General features: G+C 49.5%; 1 protein-coding gene across 3 annotated transcripts in view; it reads right to left on the minus strand.

Annotated features, from left to right (window-relative positions):
- The window catches only part of CLASRP (CLK4 associating serine/arginine rich protein), a 50413-nt gene that overhangs the window by 3928 nt on the left and 29779 nt on the right, over positions 1-16706 (minus strand). For all 3 annotated transcript variants that reach the window (XR_013163402.1, XR_013163403.1, XM_077131470.1), the window contains exons 3-14: positions 11647-11744; positions 10983-11084; positions 10629-10708; positions 8469-8553; positions 7185-7333; positions 6216-6312; positions 5064-5142; positions 4890-4963; positions 3885-3926; positions 2287-2502; positions 1890-2171; positions 41-298 (exon numbers count right to left, since the gene is read on the minus strand). Coding sequence is in view for 1 of the 3 variants with exons in the window: in XM_077131470.1 (XP_076987585.1) it covers positions 41-298; positions 1890-2171; positions 2287-2502; positions 3885-3926; positions 4890-4963; positions 5064-5142; positions 6216-6312; positions 7185-7333; positions 8469-8553; positions 10629-10708; positions 10983-11084; positions 11647-11744 (1562 nt within the window). In the remaining 2 variants the exon portion in view is untranslated. The remainder of the gene's footprint in view (positions 1-40; positions 299-1889; positions 2172-2286; positions 2503-3884; positions 3927-4889; positions 4964-5063; positions 5143-6215; positions 6313-7184; positions 7334-8468; positions 8554-10628; positions 10709-10982; positions 11085-11646; positions 11745-16706) is intronic.

Here is a 16706-nt window from a genome sequence, read left to right on the forward strand (position 1 = left end):
AGGCCGACAACCCTCTTCCCCAAGACCTGTCCCTGCTCACTTTTTCAGCTTCTCGCCCACAGCAGGGGACGCCGCCGGCCTAGCCAGCTTCTCCCTTGGGGGCGATGGTGAGTGACTCTGGCTGCGGCTCCGGCTGCGGCTATGGCTCCGGCTGTGGCTGTGACTTCGACTGTGGCTCCGAGTCAGGCTGCGACTGCGCGATGGGCTGAGGGACCAGCTGCTGCGGCTACGGCTACTGCTGTGGTGCCGGGGTCCCCGGCCACCCCGCCTGTACCGGTCCCCTGAGCGAGAGCGACTCCTGGGAATACAGCAGGGCGGGTAGGAGCAGGGCAGTGAGGATCAAGGGCCCCTACCCACCGCACACCCCTTCCCTGGCTCCAAATCGCCAGTTCTGATGACCTACAAGGCCTCCTTCTTGCTACTCTCCCTCAGAAATCTCCAGAGCTTGCTCCCTCAGACTTCTGATTTCAGACTGCCCTCTCATCCAATTCTGCAAGGGCTGTACTGTGTTCATGGATCACAGTGTCAGCAGCCTATGGGTCAGGAAGGAACAGCTGCTCTGAACAGATTCCTTGCACTGTTCATTGCCCCTGACCCAGCTTCACTTCTCACTCAACCAGACGCCTGGGTATTGACTCCTCTGAGTAGTGAACTTTCAGAGGGTGGGACCTGGCTGGTCTGTGCCTACTATGTATGCCACGCCCAACTCTCAATCAAGGCTTACTCTCAGGCTGGCATTTGAAATGGGATTGGACCCCACCTCCCTCCCCCAGTCTTTCTCCTATTGTCATCCTGGGTCGGGTCACTCCGCTGTGAAGTGGAAAGCCAAACCTAGGTCACACCAAACCCAGCCAAACACTGATTTGGTTTGGGCTGTCTTGGGTTTCTGTGTAATTCAAGTTTGTTGTCAATATTGAGAAAACAAGGGTTATCCTTGAAAAATCCAATCTCCCAACTTCTCTTGAGAATCTGGAAGATGGAGCAACCCTAGGTCTGCCACTGAGCAGCCACCTACTCCATTAGCTGTGATATGTGCTTCCAGGTCCCCAGCATCCACTGGAAATCCTTGTTGTACCTGCCCAGCCTGCGGGTTGCTGACACTGTGGTCCATGTGCACAACACAGACAATCATGTCATGTCGACGACAGTAACGGTGCTGAACAGGTGCCAAGCCCTGTCCTAAGCACTTTCCATGCATTCACTTGTTGCACTCTCACAACTCGATGAAGGGGATACTACAATTATCTCTGCTGTACAGATGGAGAAACAAGGCATGAAGAGTTCACTAGCGAGGCCAGAACATAGGTCCAGGAAGTTTGCTCCGTTATCAGGGTTTTTATCCACTGACCCATGCTTCACCTCAACCCCACCAGGGAAGGGCATGGGAAGGGGATGGCTACAGCCCCCAAGAATTTTCTTTCCAACCAGTCATCAGTGCTCATCTCCTCTCCCCACAAAGGGTGCCCTTGGCTTTTCTTTTCTGCCCACTTCTCTGACTACTCACACATGCTCAAAAACTCTTCCCACCAAGTTCCTCAGCCTCAAGGATCTGAGTCTCTCATGGTATCTACAAAACACCCTGAGCCTGGGAGTCCCCAAGTGCAGAGACCAAGCCACTCCATAAGAGCACAAGTCCCAAAGGAAGAGATGCCCAGTTTCCCCTGCCAACTCCTGAGAACAGTGGCTGGGTTCCACCCCACTGGCAAGCTCTCTGTATGGATAGGTACCTCTCCTCAAGTCATAAGCATCCTGAGAAAGGGCTGAGATGACGCCTCTCCTCTCAGACTGGGTGTACATTGGGTAGGATGGCCAAGTTTCCTCCTTGAGAGCCTGACCTCCCCAAGATGAGAGCCCGTGCCCATCCCTTGGCCCACCCCACCTACACACACCTGCTTCTGTGTCGGGGTCCATAGCCACCACGCCGGGCAGGGGAGCGGGAATAGCGGTGTCCATCACGGGAGCCCCCACCCGAGTGGCGCCGGCCACGACTGCGGGACCGTGAATAGCGACGGGAACGGGAACGGGAACGGGACCAGGACCGAGAACGGGAGCGTGCATGGCGGCTGGAGCGGTAGTAGCCCCCGCCACGGCGGGAGCGGGAGCTGGAGCGAGAGCTGGAGCGGGAGCTGGAGGTCCTCGAGGCAGAGGAGGAAGAGGAGGAGGAACGGCGGCTGCAGGCGGGGTACAGAGGGCTAGTCAGCACAGTCCTGGGCAGCAGCCCCCCACTGCCCCGGGTCCCCCCTGAGGTGGCCGGGGCATAGGGCAGGTGGCATGAGCGTTACCGACCGGGCGCCGGCATTACGTCCTGGTGTGGGGCCGCCAGGCTGGGTAGGTGCAGGGGGCTTCCCTGTGGCGGCCCCTGATGCAGCTGCTGCCGCTGCCGCTGCAGCTGCCTCCTCATCACTGCCCCCAAAGCTGGTAATGAATGTGATCTTCTCCTCACGGCCCGGGGTCGGGGAGCGGGAACGGGAACGGGACTCAGAGCTGGATTCCGAAGGCGACCTACAGAGCAGGTAGGAGGCAGCTCAATCACCCAGGCCAAATCTGCCCCCCAAGACAGAAATATAGGACAAAAGAACACACAGCTGAGAGCCCTGAGAGAACCGGCACAGACGGACAAAGCTAAAGAACAGAGACCCAGGTCTTCATAAGTACTTGATTCATGACAACCAAACCTTTTCAAAATAAGGAAATGAGAGAAAATTGTATGATTTTATGTGGCTATTAAAACAGATGACAAAAGATCTGATACCTATTACAAAGAATTAGGATTATTAATGCTTAATGGGTATAGTTTCTGTTTAAAGTGATGGAAGGTCTTGGTAATTGGTGGTGGTGATGGTAGCACAACATTGTGATGTAATTAATGTCAATGAATTGTACACCAAAAGTGGTTAAAAAGGGCAATCTTATATTGTATATATGTTATCACTATAAAATTTTCTTTAAAAAAGGGGAAAAAAAAAAAAAACAGATGAGGGTGCATGGCAGAATGCTCGCCTTCCATGCGGGAGGCCCGGGTTCGATTCCCAAACCTTGTACCCAAAAAATAAAACAAAACAAAAAAAACTGATGAGCAACAGTATGGGAATTATATTTCAACAATGTATTAAGAATAAAAAAGAGATGAGTAAATCTACTGATTTAACATGGAACGTTTTCCTCACTTTATCAAGTGGGAGAAAAAGTAGATTACATATTAAATGTGGTACAACATTTTTATAGAAGAAAAAAAAATCACTTGATATTACTAACATCTCCTAGGCACTGTGCCAGACATTTTTCAAGTTCTCCATTCTCTTTCCCCTAAGCTCACAACAGCCCCACCAGGCAGGTACTATCTTCACCCCTATTGTGAAGAGGGAGATAGGGTTCAGAAAGGCCCAGCCCCCTTCCCAAGGTCACAGAGTTTAGATGAGGGGAACTGGGGCCAGACTGAGGTCTGGGCACCCTTAGCACACCAGCCCTGACCACCCACGCACTTTAGCACCCAAGAAGCATGCATGGGTGGGTGCTCTGGACCTACTGCTTCCCCCTGATTATCTCTGGGAGTTGATATTGCAAGGGACTTCTGATTTCTACCATGTTTGATTATGTTACAACAAGACTACACTACATTTAAAATTAGAAAAAATAAAATAAAACTTTAAAAGGAGGCTCAAATTTAGAGAAAAGAAACAGAATTGGAAAACAGGTTGACAATCTGGAAAGCAGAAACATAATTCAGACCCACAGCTGAGACCAAGTGCTAAGGCACCCCAGTGCACAACACCCAGTCTAACATCTTGGGGCAGCCAAGCAAGGGGCCTCCTGTCTGCCTCCCCACCCCCATCCCTTCAGCAGGGGGGTCTCTGGCTGCTTCCCCCTGGGCTCCGGGGACTCACCGCTTATAGGGGTCGTAGGTGGGGCTGTCTCGGCGGGCATAGCTATGGAGAGAAAAATGGGTGGGGACAAGTGAGCCCTTGAGATCTGCGGCAGGCACGGAATTGAGTTCAGCCTCCCAACCTGAGGCTCCAAGGCTGGGCATCAGGCACAGTGACAGCACCCTCCCTTGACTCCTTGGCCTAACTTGCCTCAGATCTGTTTAAAGCCCAAACCTCAGCCCCCTTCCCAAAACGACAGCCTGGATCCATTTGGACCCACAGCAACAAGGCCTTCTTCGCAGTCTCGGCGAGGAAACAGCCGAGGAAACAGAGGCCCAGAGAGCTAAAGTCCCCAGCCCAGGGTCACAAAGCTCAAAAACAAAGAAGCCACGACTCAAACCAGACAGCCTGGCTCCAGAGCCTATGCTCTACAACCCTGTGCCCTGCGTGGTAGTGAGAAGCGTGATATTCTCGAACACATACTCTCCAGACCCCACACCCATGCCATGTCACCACAGCCTCCCAGCAACTCTTCCTACTCTCCTTCAACAGAAAGCTTGCAGCAGGAGGAAACTCGCCTCGAGGCCTCCCGACCCAGGCTGGGCCCTTCCCACCTTCCTCAGGGGCAGGCAAGACACCTATTTCTCCTGGCATGTGGCAGTGCCCCATTTTCAAAAGGAGGAAAATGACATTCAGAACAGGAGAGTCATCTGCCAAAACTGAGAGGAGGAAGCAGCAAAACTGCAGATCAGTGCCCCTCAACTCTGTCTCGACTCCTCCCTGTTAACATCCCACCCATTCTCCCTACTGGCTCCAGGGGGAACACAGGGCCACCTGGGGGGTAAAGGGAGTGGCCTGCAAGGAAAGGGTCCACACGCCCTGCAAGGCCACTCCTCCCTCAAACCTTTACTTGTGTCATCCACTGTCCCACCAGGAGGACTCTTCTTGAGCAGCAAGTCTGCCTCCAAGGAGTCAAACTGGACCCTGAGGCCCTGGCCCCACTCCCCAGGTTCCTCAGAGCCCTACCTGGGCGGGCTGATCTTGCGGCCCCTCAGCCTCTTCTCCCGAAACTCTCTCCGCTGGCGCCGGGAGCGACGGCCCTAGGGGCATGGGGGGCAGGGAGTGACAGGCTGGTGAGGGTGTACCATCCCTGAGGCATGCCACTGCCATCACATACCGAGACCTCAGCCCAGCTCTCACCGAATACATGGCTTTCTCCTCTTCAAGGGCCTTGGCATGTTTGATAGCTTCTGCCTCCTCCTTGTCTTTCCGGAGCATCCTGGGATGGGGATGAAGGTCATGGTGGAGGAAGGTTCACCAGGGTGGAGGAGGGGGAGGTCACAAGCAGAGTCATCAAAGGAGGTGAGAGAGCCCATGCCAGCCCTGGGTCACTTTCACTCACTTAATAACAACTTATTGAACATCTACTCTATGTCAGGTGCTATTTTAGGTGTGGGGGATTCAGCATTGAGAAAAACAAAAATCCTTCCCCTCATGGGCTTATATTCTAGCAGGAAAAGATAAGACAATGAACAAAGCAAAAAAAAAAAAAGCCCAGTATGTTAGATGGTGATATTCTTGATAAGTAAAATAAGGCATGGAGGGAAGAAAGACTTGGGCAACTGGCAGAGGTTACAGTTTTCAACAGGGTAGTCAAGGAGGCCACATCGAGAAAGGGAACCTGAGGAGACAGTGGGGTCAGCAGACAGAGAACAGCAGAGTGGCAGACAGAGCAGGAAGCCTGAAGAGTGCTTGAAAAGTGAAGAGGCTCTGGGACAAGGCTGGCCAGAAAGGGGCAGGGAACAGACACAGAGGATAGAGCATGTGGGCCAAGGAGAGGCCACGGGCGCCTCCTGAGCGTGGTAGGAACCATGGGAGGGTTCTGGGCAGAGGGGGGCTGGGCTCTGACTGGGCTTTCCTCAATTTCTGCCTTGCTGTTCTGTTAGCTGGACCTGTTCTATGTGAGCTTGTGGGTCAAGAGCTCAGCTCAGGCAGCACACGGTAAGATCGACAAGCATTTGCTTAGGGAGTGATGGAATGAATGAAGCTTCCCACTAGGGGGCGCTGTCCACCAGCCCAGGAACCAGGAGTTTCAGGCCTGAGAGGTATGACTGCTCATGCTGAGCCAAGCAGGTAATTCTGGCTGCAGCCTCAGTTTCTGCAGAGGTGAAATGGGCCACAAATGCCCCACACCCCTGGGCTCGAGCATACATGTGTGAGAAGTGTGGTGTGGCGTCAGACACCTGAGTGCCCAAGAACAGGGTGGCTGTTAGCAATGGTAACAATAAAGAAAAGCAAGGGTGGGGGTGGGGGGCCAGGGGATAAGGAGGGCAGCAGTGGGCAGGCCCCCACCTGACAAAGTCGCCATCAGCCATGCCATAGGTGGTTGCCTGTTTGTTGAGATCTGACACCTGTTCCTGGTTCAATTCATCCACGTCCACCTCCACGTCTGCACCAAGAGAAAGGCTGTCAGGGGCCGAAGCCAAGATGCAAGGTCAAGGGAAAGAGGACAGTGCCCCAGGAGGTGGGGCAAAGGTGGGGCTTGGGAAGGGGGAAGGGGATGCCCACCAGCCTGAAGGCAGCTTCAGGGAAGGACAGCATCAGCCTGGCTCACCTCGGTGTCCCCAAGGCCGGCACAGGGCTTAGCCCAAAGGAGAGAGAGCACAACAGCTGATGGACCAGGGGTGAGATGAGGTGGGGGAGCAAGTGAAAGCGTGAGGGAACAAATGGTGGGGGCCTGACGATTCAGGTGGGTGGAGGTAGGGATGTGGTGCACATGTGTTGAGGAGCCGACTGCAGAATGCCTGAGTGGAAGACAGGCTGGGTGGACACAAAGCTAGTGCTCTGACCAAGTATGAGTAGGGTGAAAACGAATGAGTGAGAGCCAGATGAGAGAAAGGACAGAGAGACAGATGGACAGCCTAGTCGGTGGATGTTTAAGTAGGGGCGACTGGCAGAGGGGAAGGAACAGATGATGGCTATCAATAGATGGATGCTTGCTTTCCAGAAGAGAAAGAGAAGAGACAGAGGGAGGTCCACCCAAGCAGAAGAGAACAGAGTCAAAACCTTGGTGGGGAAAATATCACAAAAACCATGTCCTAGAAATGAGAAAAAGAGACACAGAGAGGGGCAGAGACAGAGGAAGGGAAAAAGAAGGTCATGGGGTAGGCAGGGAGGGCGGCAGGAGGCCGGTGTGCCCTGGAGCAGGGGAGGAAGAAAGACAGGGCACGGAGTCATGGGGCACCCCACACAGGGTGAGGGACGGGACACAAAAACGATGTCCTGGGACTGGGGGTGGGGAGGGCAGAGAGGGGACCCCACCGATGTCGGGGATGACCTCATCTTCGTCCGAGTTGCTCTCCTCCTCTGCAGGTGACTCCTCCTCCTCTGGCTTCTCCACCACCTTCTCTACCTCAGCCACCGTGCTGTCCTCGTAGGTGTAGCCAATGGAAGCCTTTTTCTCTGCCAGCCTGGGAAGGGGATTCCATCAGCCAGGACAGTGCCATGGAAAAGAGGGCGGCAGACAGACTGGAACCTCAGCGCCTATCCTGGAAACTCACTGCACCTTCCCCAAGGCCCCATGCACTGAGCTTTCACCTCAGGATCCAGCATACACCTCCCCTCAGCCTAGTGCCTCTGCTTCCACCTGCTTGCCAGCTCCTCCCCTTTTCTCTGGGTCCCAGCTCCAATGCCCAGAGTTATCTTGGGCAATGATGCATCCTCAGCTTTGCTGGGAACAGAGTTGGGGCACCGGGAACATTAGCTGCTGAATTAATTTAGTCGATATTCCCTGAGGTCTCCCCAGGGCTAGGTCTTGTTCTGGAAACTGAGCTCATGGCAAGAATCATTCTTCAAGAAGCTCCATCAGTCACATGAAAAATCTTCAGATGGAGGTACGTGGGTGCTTAGAATCATCAAGGAGGAAACCACCACAGCCTTAGGGAGGAGTCACTGAGGAAGGTTCCCAGCCCCAAGTCAGAGCCACTGAAATGATTTCCCTGGAAGAGGGCAAGCAGGCCCTGGGAGACAGGACAGCAAGCCTAGCCAGACAAGGATTGAGAAGAGAAGCTACCCTTTGGAGACAGTGGGTCAGGGATGTCCCTGCCCCAGAGACTGCTCCAGGGTAAGGCCCCAGGGGTATCCAGCCATGCCTCAAGGGACAGGCTTCAACTTTACGAAGGCCCTCTCCATGGTGACATGAGCTACTGCTGACTGTAAGCACCTGACACATCAGGTAGCAAGACAAGTGCTTTAGAAGCTCAGTCTCCTGCAATCCTCATGACTTCAAGCAGGAAACTCCTGCTGGTCCCATTCAGACCTTACCATCAGAATTCAATTCCAGGATGTCTCACCACATTGCTTGCTCTCACAACTGCACATCCCACCACTCCACAAGCTGAAAACCATAATGCACAACCTCCAGCAAACCCTAGCCCTCTGGACCCTGCTTCCTTTATCTAAACATTCACTAACTTAGCACCTACTGTGTGTCTGCCATTGTCCTTCACTCTGGGAGACAAAAGCAGGACAGGATGAATTAGGCTCTGGTGGCGCCCACAGCCCTCTTGGCTCCCTTAGCCCAACACACCACAGACAGCAACTTACTTCTTCTTCTCATCTTCACTGGGTCTCTGAAGGCCTCCATACAACTCGTCAATGTAGATTTGGTACAGGCACTGCTCCTCTGAGACTGCAGCAAGGCAAAACGTGGTGGTCAGAGGGGTTGGGGACATGCGGAACTCAGGGGGTGGAGGGAATACCAGAATGAGGGGGGTGGGTAGTAGGGTGGGTGCAACCCAAGTGCAGCTGAGGATGGAGGTGCCAAGAGAGTTACAAACCATGTGGTAGGAATACAAACAACCACAGTAGAGGTCTGGCTATACCACTTACTCGCCATGTAACCTTGAAAAAGTGATTTAACCTCTCTATGCCTCAGGTTCCTTTTCTGTAAAACGGATGGCTGTTGAGGTACAAGGCCGGACAGAGTGCACACCTGCTCCTGTGCATGGGATGTCGCACAGACCCCCACCAGCCATTCCACTCTGCGCTGTGCTGTGGCTCAGTTTAAATGAAATGTGGTTTGCAGCACTCTGGGACCTCCTCTACCCACAACACCACACATGGGGTACTCAACAACATATAGGAGCCTTTGCTGATCACCCTGCAATGAGCTGTAAGCCAGTCTGACAAGCCATGGGCCCCAGCCCTGCTCTCTGAGGCGAGTGATGGGCTGAGCAAGCCAAGTGGTGACATTCCAATCCCTACCCATAAGCTAAAAAGCCTGAGAGGTGGCTGCACCGACCCCATTATCACCAGAGCTCTGTCTGCTATAGCCACATGGGCCTTCTCCCTGCTCCTCCAGGGAGGCTGGCTCCTTCCTGCACAGACCTCTGCATGTGCTGTTCTCTCTGCCTGGAAGCTGGCCACCCAATCCAGTCTTGGCCAAGTACCTCTGTCCTATTTTTCTCAAGAATACTCTGTTCTCCATGGTTTGTAATTAACCACCTGCTCATGTGATTATGTAGCCACTGTCCTCTCCCTTACGAGACCACTGATCCCAGAACAAGCCCTGACACACCATAGGGGCTCAGTAATTGTTTGTGGGAAGGAATGAATATTGCATCAGACAAAATACAAGGAAACCCTGGCTCTACCTGCAAGGATTGGCGTGGCCTCAGGTAATTGCAAAATCAAAAGGATTAATGATGATGAATTTCCCTGATTCCAGGGCCTCAACGATTGCCAGAATTTTTGCAATCTCTGATTTTAGAGATCTAAAACTATCTGTCTAAGAAAGCAGTCAACTAGAGAAGTCTGGCCGTGTGCCAGGCTTGGTACCAGAGCTTTACACCACTGACTTCACCAAACCCTCCCAACCACCCCACAGGGCAGAAAGCATTATGATCACTGTTTTCTGGGAGAAAGGTCGTGACCACCAGCTTGTGTGTGCACAAAGCTAGCAGAGAATCCCCTCCTTCCCGTGATTCCACAGGGAAATGGTGGGAAGGGGAGCCTCAAATCCTTCTCAGTAGGTGAGTTAGGAGCTTCCCATCAGGGGGTGACAGTGCTTAAGGTCATGGTTCTGGCTCAGACCTGGGTGAGAATCTCAGCTCCTCGGGCAAGGGGTTAAAAGACTAGTAAATCTTTTCCTGCCCAGCTTTTCCTACCATGAGGGCTTGTTGAACACATGTAGTGAGGCAAGAGAAGCCAAAAAGCCCAGGATTGTCAGGGTCCAAGCCTCATGGGGCAAGCCAAGAGGCAGAAGTCTCTCTGAACCTCCGTTTTTCAAGTATGAAATGAAAATGGCTGATAACTTTGTGCTTAGTGAAAAATACTGGATGTACAGAAACACTTGGTAAATTGAAAAACACTTGCTCAAAACATGGAAAAATTTCCTCTTCAGGGCCGATATTCTATGATCCATGCAATCAGGGAAAAACACGCAAAGGAAAAACAATGTGTTCTTGTGATTTCCCCTATTTTTTTAAGAAAAAAAAGAGACCACAAAGTCAGAGGGCATAGAATGTGGAAGGGACCTTGGCAGGAGTATCTAAATGAGCAGATATATCCTCTAACGACTACAAAGACAGGGGCCCTGAGAGGGAAGAAATGTGGATAGATACAGCCCATAGCAGGGCTGGGATCAGAACCCAAAGCCCTTGAGTGGAAAGTACTTGGATGAAAATTTTCTTCCCAAATTCGTCCTTCTGGTCTTCAGGGATCCCCAACCCCCACTGCCAACTGCTGCCCCCAGATCACACTCACTGCCAGCAAAGTCGTTCTGCACCAGGCCTCGGTAGCGTTCGTAGTTACATTTCCGCTCGTCTGACTCCTGTTCTGGGGAGCTTATGGAAGGGGGAGGGTCAAGATCCTTAGCCCAGAGAGAACGGGGAGACCCCACCCCAAGCCAACAGGGTGAGGAATGAAGCGCCTGGCTCAGGCCCTTCCTGGAGAGGGTGGGATGCCTCTTGGAGCCTCGGTTTCCCCAAGGGAGCAGGCTCCTCCCCTCCTTCACACCTCCTTCCCTGGAAGGTGACAGGCAGGCAAGGGCTTGTGAAGCAAAGGGTACTGCTGGCTCTGACAGTCTGCCTGGCACCTCTTTTTGGGGAGGCAGCTTACATGGTGGTGAGCAGTGGGGGAGTGTAATCGGGGATGTGATCCAGGTGGGCACGGACGTCGAAGCGGTCAATCATGTTGTTGGTATCCCCCTGCCAGGGCATCCTAAAGCAGGGGGGGAGGAAGGCAGGGAAGCAAGGCACTCAGGATCCCCTTCCGGAGGACAGAGTGTCTGTTCCCTGCACTTTAGCTACTCCAATCCCCATGCCATGGCTCCCACCCTCACCCTAACCCAGCTACACATTTAAACTCCTGAAATCTAGAAAAGATCGGCCCTTAGGCTGGCCCTGCGGAAACTGGGACCCCATTTCTCAGGACCAATAAATGCAGGGAACTAGAACCAAGTCCTAGGGGCCACTTGCTGAGTCACAGCTACCCTGAAAACATTCCTCTCTGGGAACCTACTCCTTGCTTCCTTGAGGCCTCTAGACCTGGCTCTACCACCTATTGTCTTCAGAGTTCTCCACTGCTACTATGGGCCCTCTATCCCAACCCCAGCTGCTCTCCTCAGCCTCCAGGACAGTCCCCTTCACATGCAGGCCTCCAAGTCCCCAAAAGTCTGCCCAAACCCCAGGGCTTCTGCTCTAACTCTGCACAACCCCTGGTCCTTCCTGAGCCCCACCCCTCAATCATAGCCATGATTCTGTTCCCTCAAATGGAGGCTTACATGTTAACGGGGCTCTCAGCAGCCAGGGCAACTGCAGAATCCAGGTGCACCTTGCAAGCTCGGCCATGTACCTGCAGGAACTGGGCTGGGTCCTTCTTCTGCAGGGATAGACAGGATGGAGGTCAACACTCAACAGGCCTCCAAACCCACAAACCCCACACAATCAAGCTTAGCAGCAAGCCCATCTCAGACATGAGGAGGGCCACACCTCAGAGGTGAATAAATCTGCATATGCATCAGAGGTGGAGAACTAACTGGGGTCACCTAACTTCTGGGGAAGGAGAATCATCTCCAAAGGTGGTGGCAAGAGGCTCTGAACTCGGACCCAATCTTCTGTACCAGGACAGAAACCTTCCAATAATACTGCACTCCCTAGGATATCACCCCTAATTAACAGATCATAAGCCATACAAAGAAACATGAAGAAATGGCTCATTCAAGGGAACAAATTAAAACTTTAGAGGAAATAGCTAATCAAAGATAAACAATCAAGCCTCCTAAATCAATTCAAGGAGCTAAAGGAAAATACAGATAGAAATAAATACAGACATTGAGCTAAAGGATAGTAAGAAGTCAATGTGTGAACAAAAAGGAAGGAAAAGAGGGCAGAAAGAATACTTGAGGAAATGATGACTGATGATTTCTCAACTGTTATGAAAGACAAATATACATGCCCAAGAAGCACAACATAATCCAAACAGAATTAACCTTAATAAACCTACTTCAAGACACATACTAATCAAAATGTCAAGTGCCAAAGACAAAGAGAATTCTGAAGAAAAGCAAATATCACATAGACGGGATCCTCAATAATACCAAATGTCGATTTCTCATCAGAATTAATGGAGGCAAGAAGGCAGTGGTGTCACATATTTAAGGTACTGAAATAAAAAACCCACTGGCCCTTAATTTTTTGTCCAGCAAAATTATCCTTCAGAAATGAGGGAGGGGACTTCCGGAGAAGATGGCGGCTTAGTAAGACGCACGGGTCTTAGTTCCTCCTCCAGAACAGCTACTAGGGAAGTAGAAATGGTACAGAACAGCTCCCGGAGCCACGACAGAGACCAAGAAGACAGCGTACCCCATTCTGGAACGGCTGACTGGCTGGGAGAACCCGCTGCGGTGAGATCACCGAGGGGCACGAGCTTCCCCGGGCCGGGGCGGCAGGCAGCCGGAGTTCCTCCCTCCCTCCTTCCCCGGGCGGCTGGGAAAATTGGACAGGCGTTTCCCTCAAGCCGCGGCGGCTGGCAGCCCCCCACACACACGCGACCCCCCCAGACCAGCTGGAAGAATTGGATCAGAGATCCCCCAAGCCACGGAGACCGGCAACCAGGGTCCTTTCCAAACACGTGCTTCCGGGTCCGGCTGGGAACGGTCGATAGGCACTCCCCCAAGCCACGGCGGCCGGCGCCCCCCCCCCGCCATGCTTGGCACCCCGGGCCAGCTGGAAAATTCAGAGAGGCGCTCCCCCAAGCCGCGGAGGCCGGCGACCCTCCCCACACGCGGATTCCCGGGCCAGCGGGGAGATTCGGACTGGCAATCCCCCAAGCCGCTTCGGCTGGCGACCCTCCCCTACAGCGAGAGTTTTCCAAAGTTAAAGGAGCCACAGCATCTTTTACTGGTGGGACCCGCAGACAGACGAGTGTCAGAGCGCCACCTACTGGGCAGGATAAGAAAAACAGAGCCCAGAGATTTCACAGAAAAATCTTCCAACCTGCTGGGGCCCACACCCAGGGAAATCTGATTAAATGCCCAGACGCCAGCAAAAGATAACGGATCACGTTCGGAAAATTGAAGATATGGCCCATTCAAGGAATAAACCAATAGTTCAAATGAGATACAGGACCTGAGACAACTAATGCTGAATATACGAACAGAAATGGAAAAGCTCTTCAAAAACCAAATCAATAAATTGAGGGAGGACATGAAGAAGACATGGGCTGAACAAAAAGAAGAAATAGAAAAACTGAAAACACAAATCACAGAACTTATGGGAGTAAAGGACAAAGTAGAAAAGATGGAAAAAACAATGGATACCTACAATGGTAGATTTAAAGAGACAGAAGCTAGAATTAGTGAATTGGAGGATGAAACATCCGAATTCCAAAAAGAAACAGAAACTACAGGGAAAAGAATGGAAAAATTTGAACAGGGGATCAGGGAACTGAATGACAATATGAAGCGCACAAATATATGTGTTGTGGGTGTCCCAGAAGGAGAAGAGAAGGGAAAAGGAGGAGAAAAACTAATGGAAGAAATTATCACTGAAAATTTCCCAACTCTTATGAAAGACCTAAAATTACAGATCCAAGAAGTGCAGCGCACCCCAAAGAGAACAGACCCAAACAGGCGTTCTCCAAGACACTTACTAGTTAGAATGTCAGAGGTCAAAGAGAAAGAGAGGATCTTGAAAGCAGCAAGAGAAAAACAATCCATCACATACAAGGGAAACCCAATAAGACTATGTGTAGATTTCTCAGCAGAAACCATGGAAGCTAGAAGACAGTGGGATGATACATTTAAATTACTAAAAGAGAAAACTGCCAACCAAGACTTCCATATCCAGCAAAACTGTCCTTCTAAAATGAGGGAGAAATTAAAACATTTTCAGGCAAAAAGTCACTGAGAGAATTTGTGACCAAGAGACCAGCTCTGCAAGAAATACTAAAGGGAGCACTAGAGTCAGATACAAAAAGACAGAAGAGAGAGGTATGAAGAAGAGTGTAGAAAGAAAGAAAATCAGATAGGATATATATAATACAAAAGGCAAAATGGTAGAGGAAAATATTATCCAAACAGTAATAACACTAAATGTTAATGGACTGAATTCCCCAATCAAAAGACACAGACGGGCAGAATGGATTAAAAAACAGGATCCTTCTATATGCTGTCTACAGGAAACACATCTTAGACCCAAAGATAAACATAGGTTGAAAGTGAAAGGTTGAGAAAAGATATTTCATGCAAATAACAACCAGAAAAGAGCAGGAGTAGCTATACTAATATCCAAAAAATTAGACTTCAAATGTAAAACAGTTAAGAGAGACAAAGAAGGACACTATCTACTAATAAAAGGAACAATTAAACAAGAAGACATAACAATCATGAATATTTATGCACCGAACTAGAATGCCCCAAAATACGTGAGGAATACACTGCAAACACTGAAAAGGAAAATAGACACATATACCATAATAGTTGGAGACTTCAATTCACCACTCTCATCAATGGACAGAACATCTAGACAGAGGATCAATAAAGAAATAGAGAATTTGAATATTACTATAAATGAGCTAGACTTAACAGACATTTATAGGACATTACATCCCACAACAGCAGGATACACCTTTTTCTCAAGTGCTCATGGATCATTCTCAAAGACAGACCACATGCTGGGTCACAAAGCAAGTCTTAACAAATTTAAAAGATTGAAATCATACACAACACTTTCTCGGATCATAAAGGAATGAAGTTGGAAATCAATAATAGGCAGAGTGCCAGAAAATTCACAAATACGTGGAGGCTCAACAACACACTCTTAAACAACCAGTGGGTCAAGGAAGAAATTGCAAGAGAAATTAGTAAATATCTCGAGGCGAATGAAAACGAAAACACAACATATCAAAACCTAGGGGACGCAGCAAAGGCAGTGCTAAGAGAGAAATTTATTGCCCTAAATGCCTATATCAGAAAAGAAGAAAAGGCAAAAATTCAGGAATTAACTGTCCACTTGGAAGAACTGGAGAAAGAACAGCAAACTAACCCCAAAGCAAGCAAAAGGAAAGAAATAACAAAGATTAGAGCAGAAATAAATGAAATTGAAAACATGAAAACAACAGAGAAAATCAATAAGACCAGAAGTTGGTTCTATGAGAAAATCAATAAGATTGATGGGCCCTTAGCAAGATTGACAAAAAGAAGAGAGAGGATGCAAATAAATAAGATCAGAAATGGAAGAGGAGACATAACCACTGACCTCACAGAAATAAAGGACGTAATAACAGGATACTATGAACAACTTTACGCTAATAAATACAACAATTTAGATGAAATGGACGGGTTCCTGGAAAGACATGAACAAACAACTTTGACTCAAGAAGAAATAGATGACCTCAACAAACCAATCACAAGTAAAGAAACTGAATCAGTCATTCAAAAGCTTCCTAAAAAGAAAAGTCCAGGACCAGACGGCTTCACATGTGAATTCTATCAAACATTCCAGAAAAAATTAGTAACAACTCTTCTCAAACTCTTCAAAAAAATTGAAGTGGAGGAAAAACTACCTAATTCATTCTATGAAGCCAACATCACCCTCATACCAAAACCAGGCAAAGATATTACAAAAAAAGAAAACTACAGACCAATCTCTCTAATAAATATAGATGCAAAAATCCTCAACAAAATTCTAGCAAATCGAATCCAACAACACATTAAAAGAATTATACATCATGACCAAGTAGGATTCATCCCAGGTATGCAAGGATGGTTCAACATAAGAAAATCAATTAATGTAATACACCATATCAACAAATCAAAGCAGAAAAATCACATGATCATCTCAATTGCTGCAGAGAAGGCATTTGACAAGATTCAACATCCTTTAATGTTGAAAACACTTCAAAAGATAGGAATACTAGGGAACTTCCTTAAAATGATAGAGGGAATATATGAAAAACCCACAGCTATATCATCCTCAATGGGGAAAAATTGAAAACTTTCCCCCTAAGATCAGGAACAAGACAAGGATGTCCATTATCACCACTATTCAACATCGTGTTGGAGGTTCTAGCCAGAGCAATTAGACAAGAAAAAGAAATACAAGGCACCAAATTGGAAAGGAAGAAGTAAAACTATCACTGTTTGCAGACGATATGATACTATACGTCGAAAACCCAGAAAAATCCACAACAAAACTACTAGAGCTAATAAATGAGTACAGCAAGGTAGCAGGTTACAAGATCAACATTAAAAAATCTGTAGCATTTCTATACACTAGCAATGAACAAGCTGAGGGGGAGATCGAGAAACGAATCCCATTTACAATTGCAACTAAAAGAATA

The sequence above is a fragment of the Tamandua tetradactyla genome, chromosome 16 (genome assembly GCF_023851605.1).
Source record: "Tamandua tetradactyla isolate mTamTet1 chromosome 16, mTamTet1.pri, whole genome shotgun sequence".
Lineage (NCBI taxonomy): Eukaryota > Metazoa > Chordata > Mammalia > Pilosa > Myrmecophagidae > Tamandua > Tamandua tetradactyla.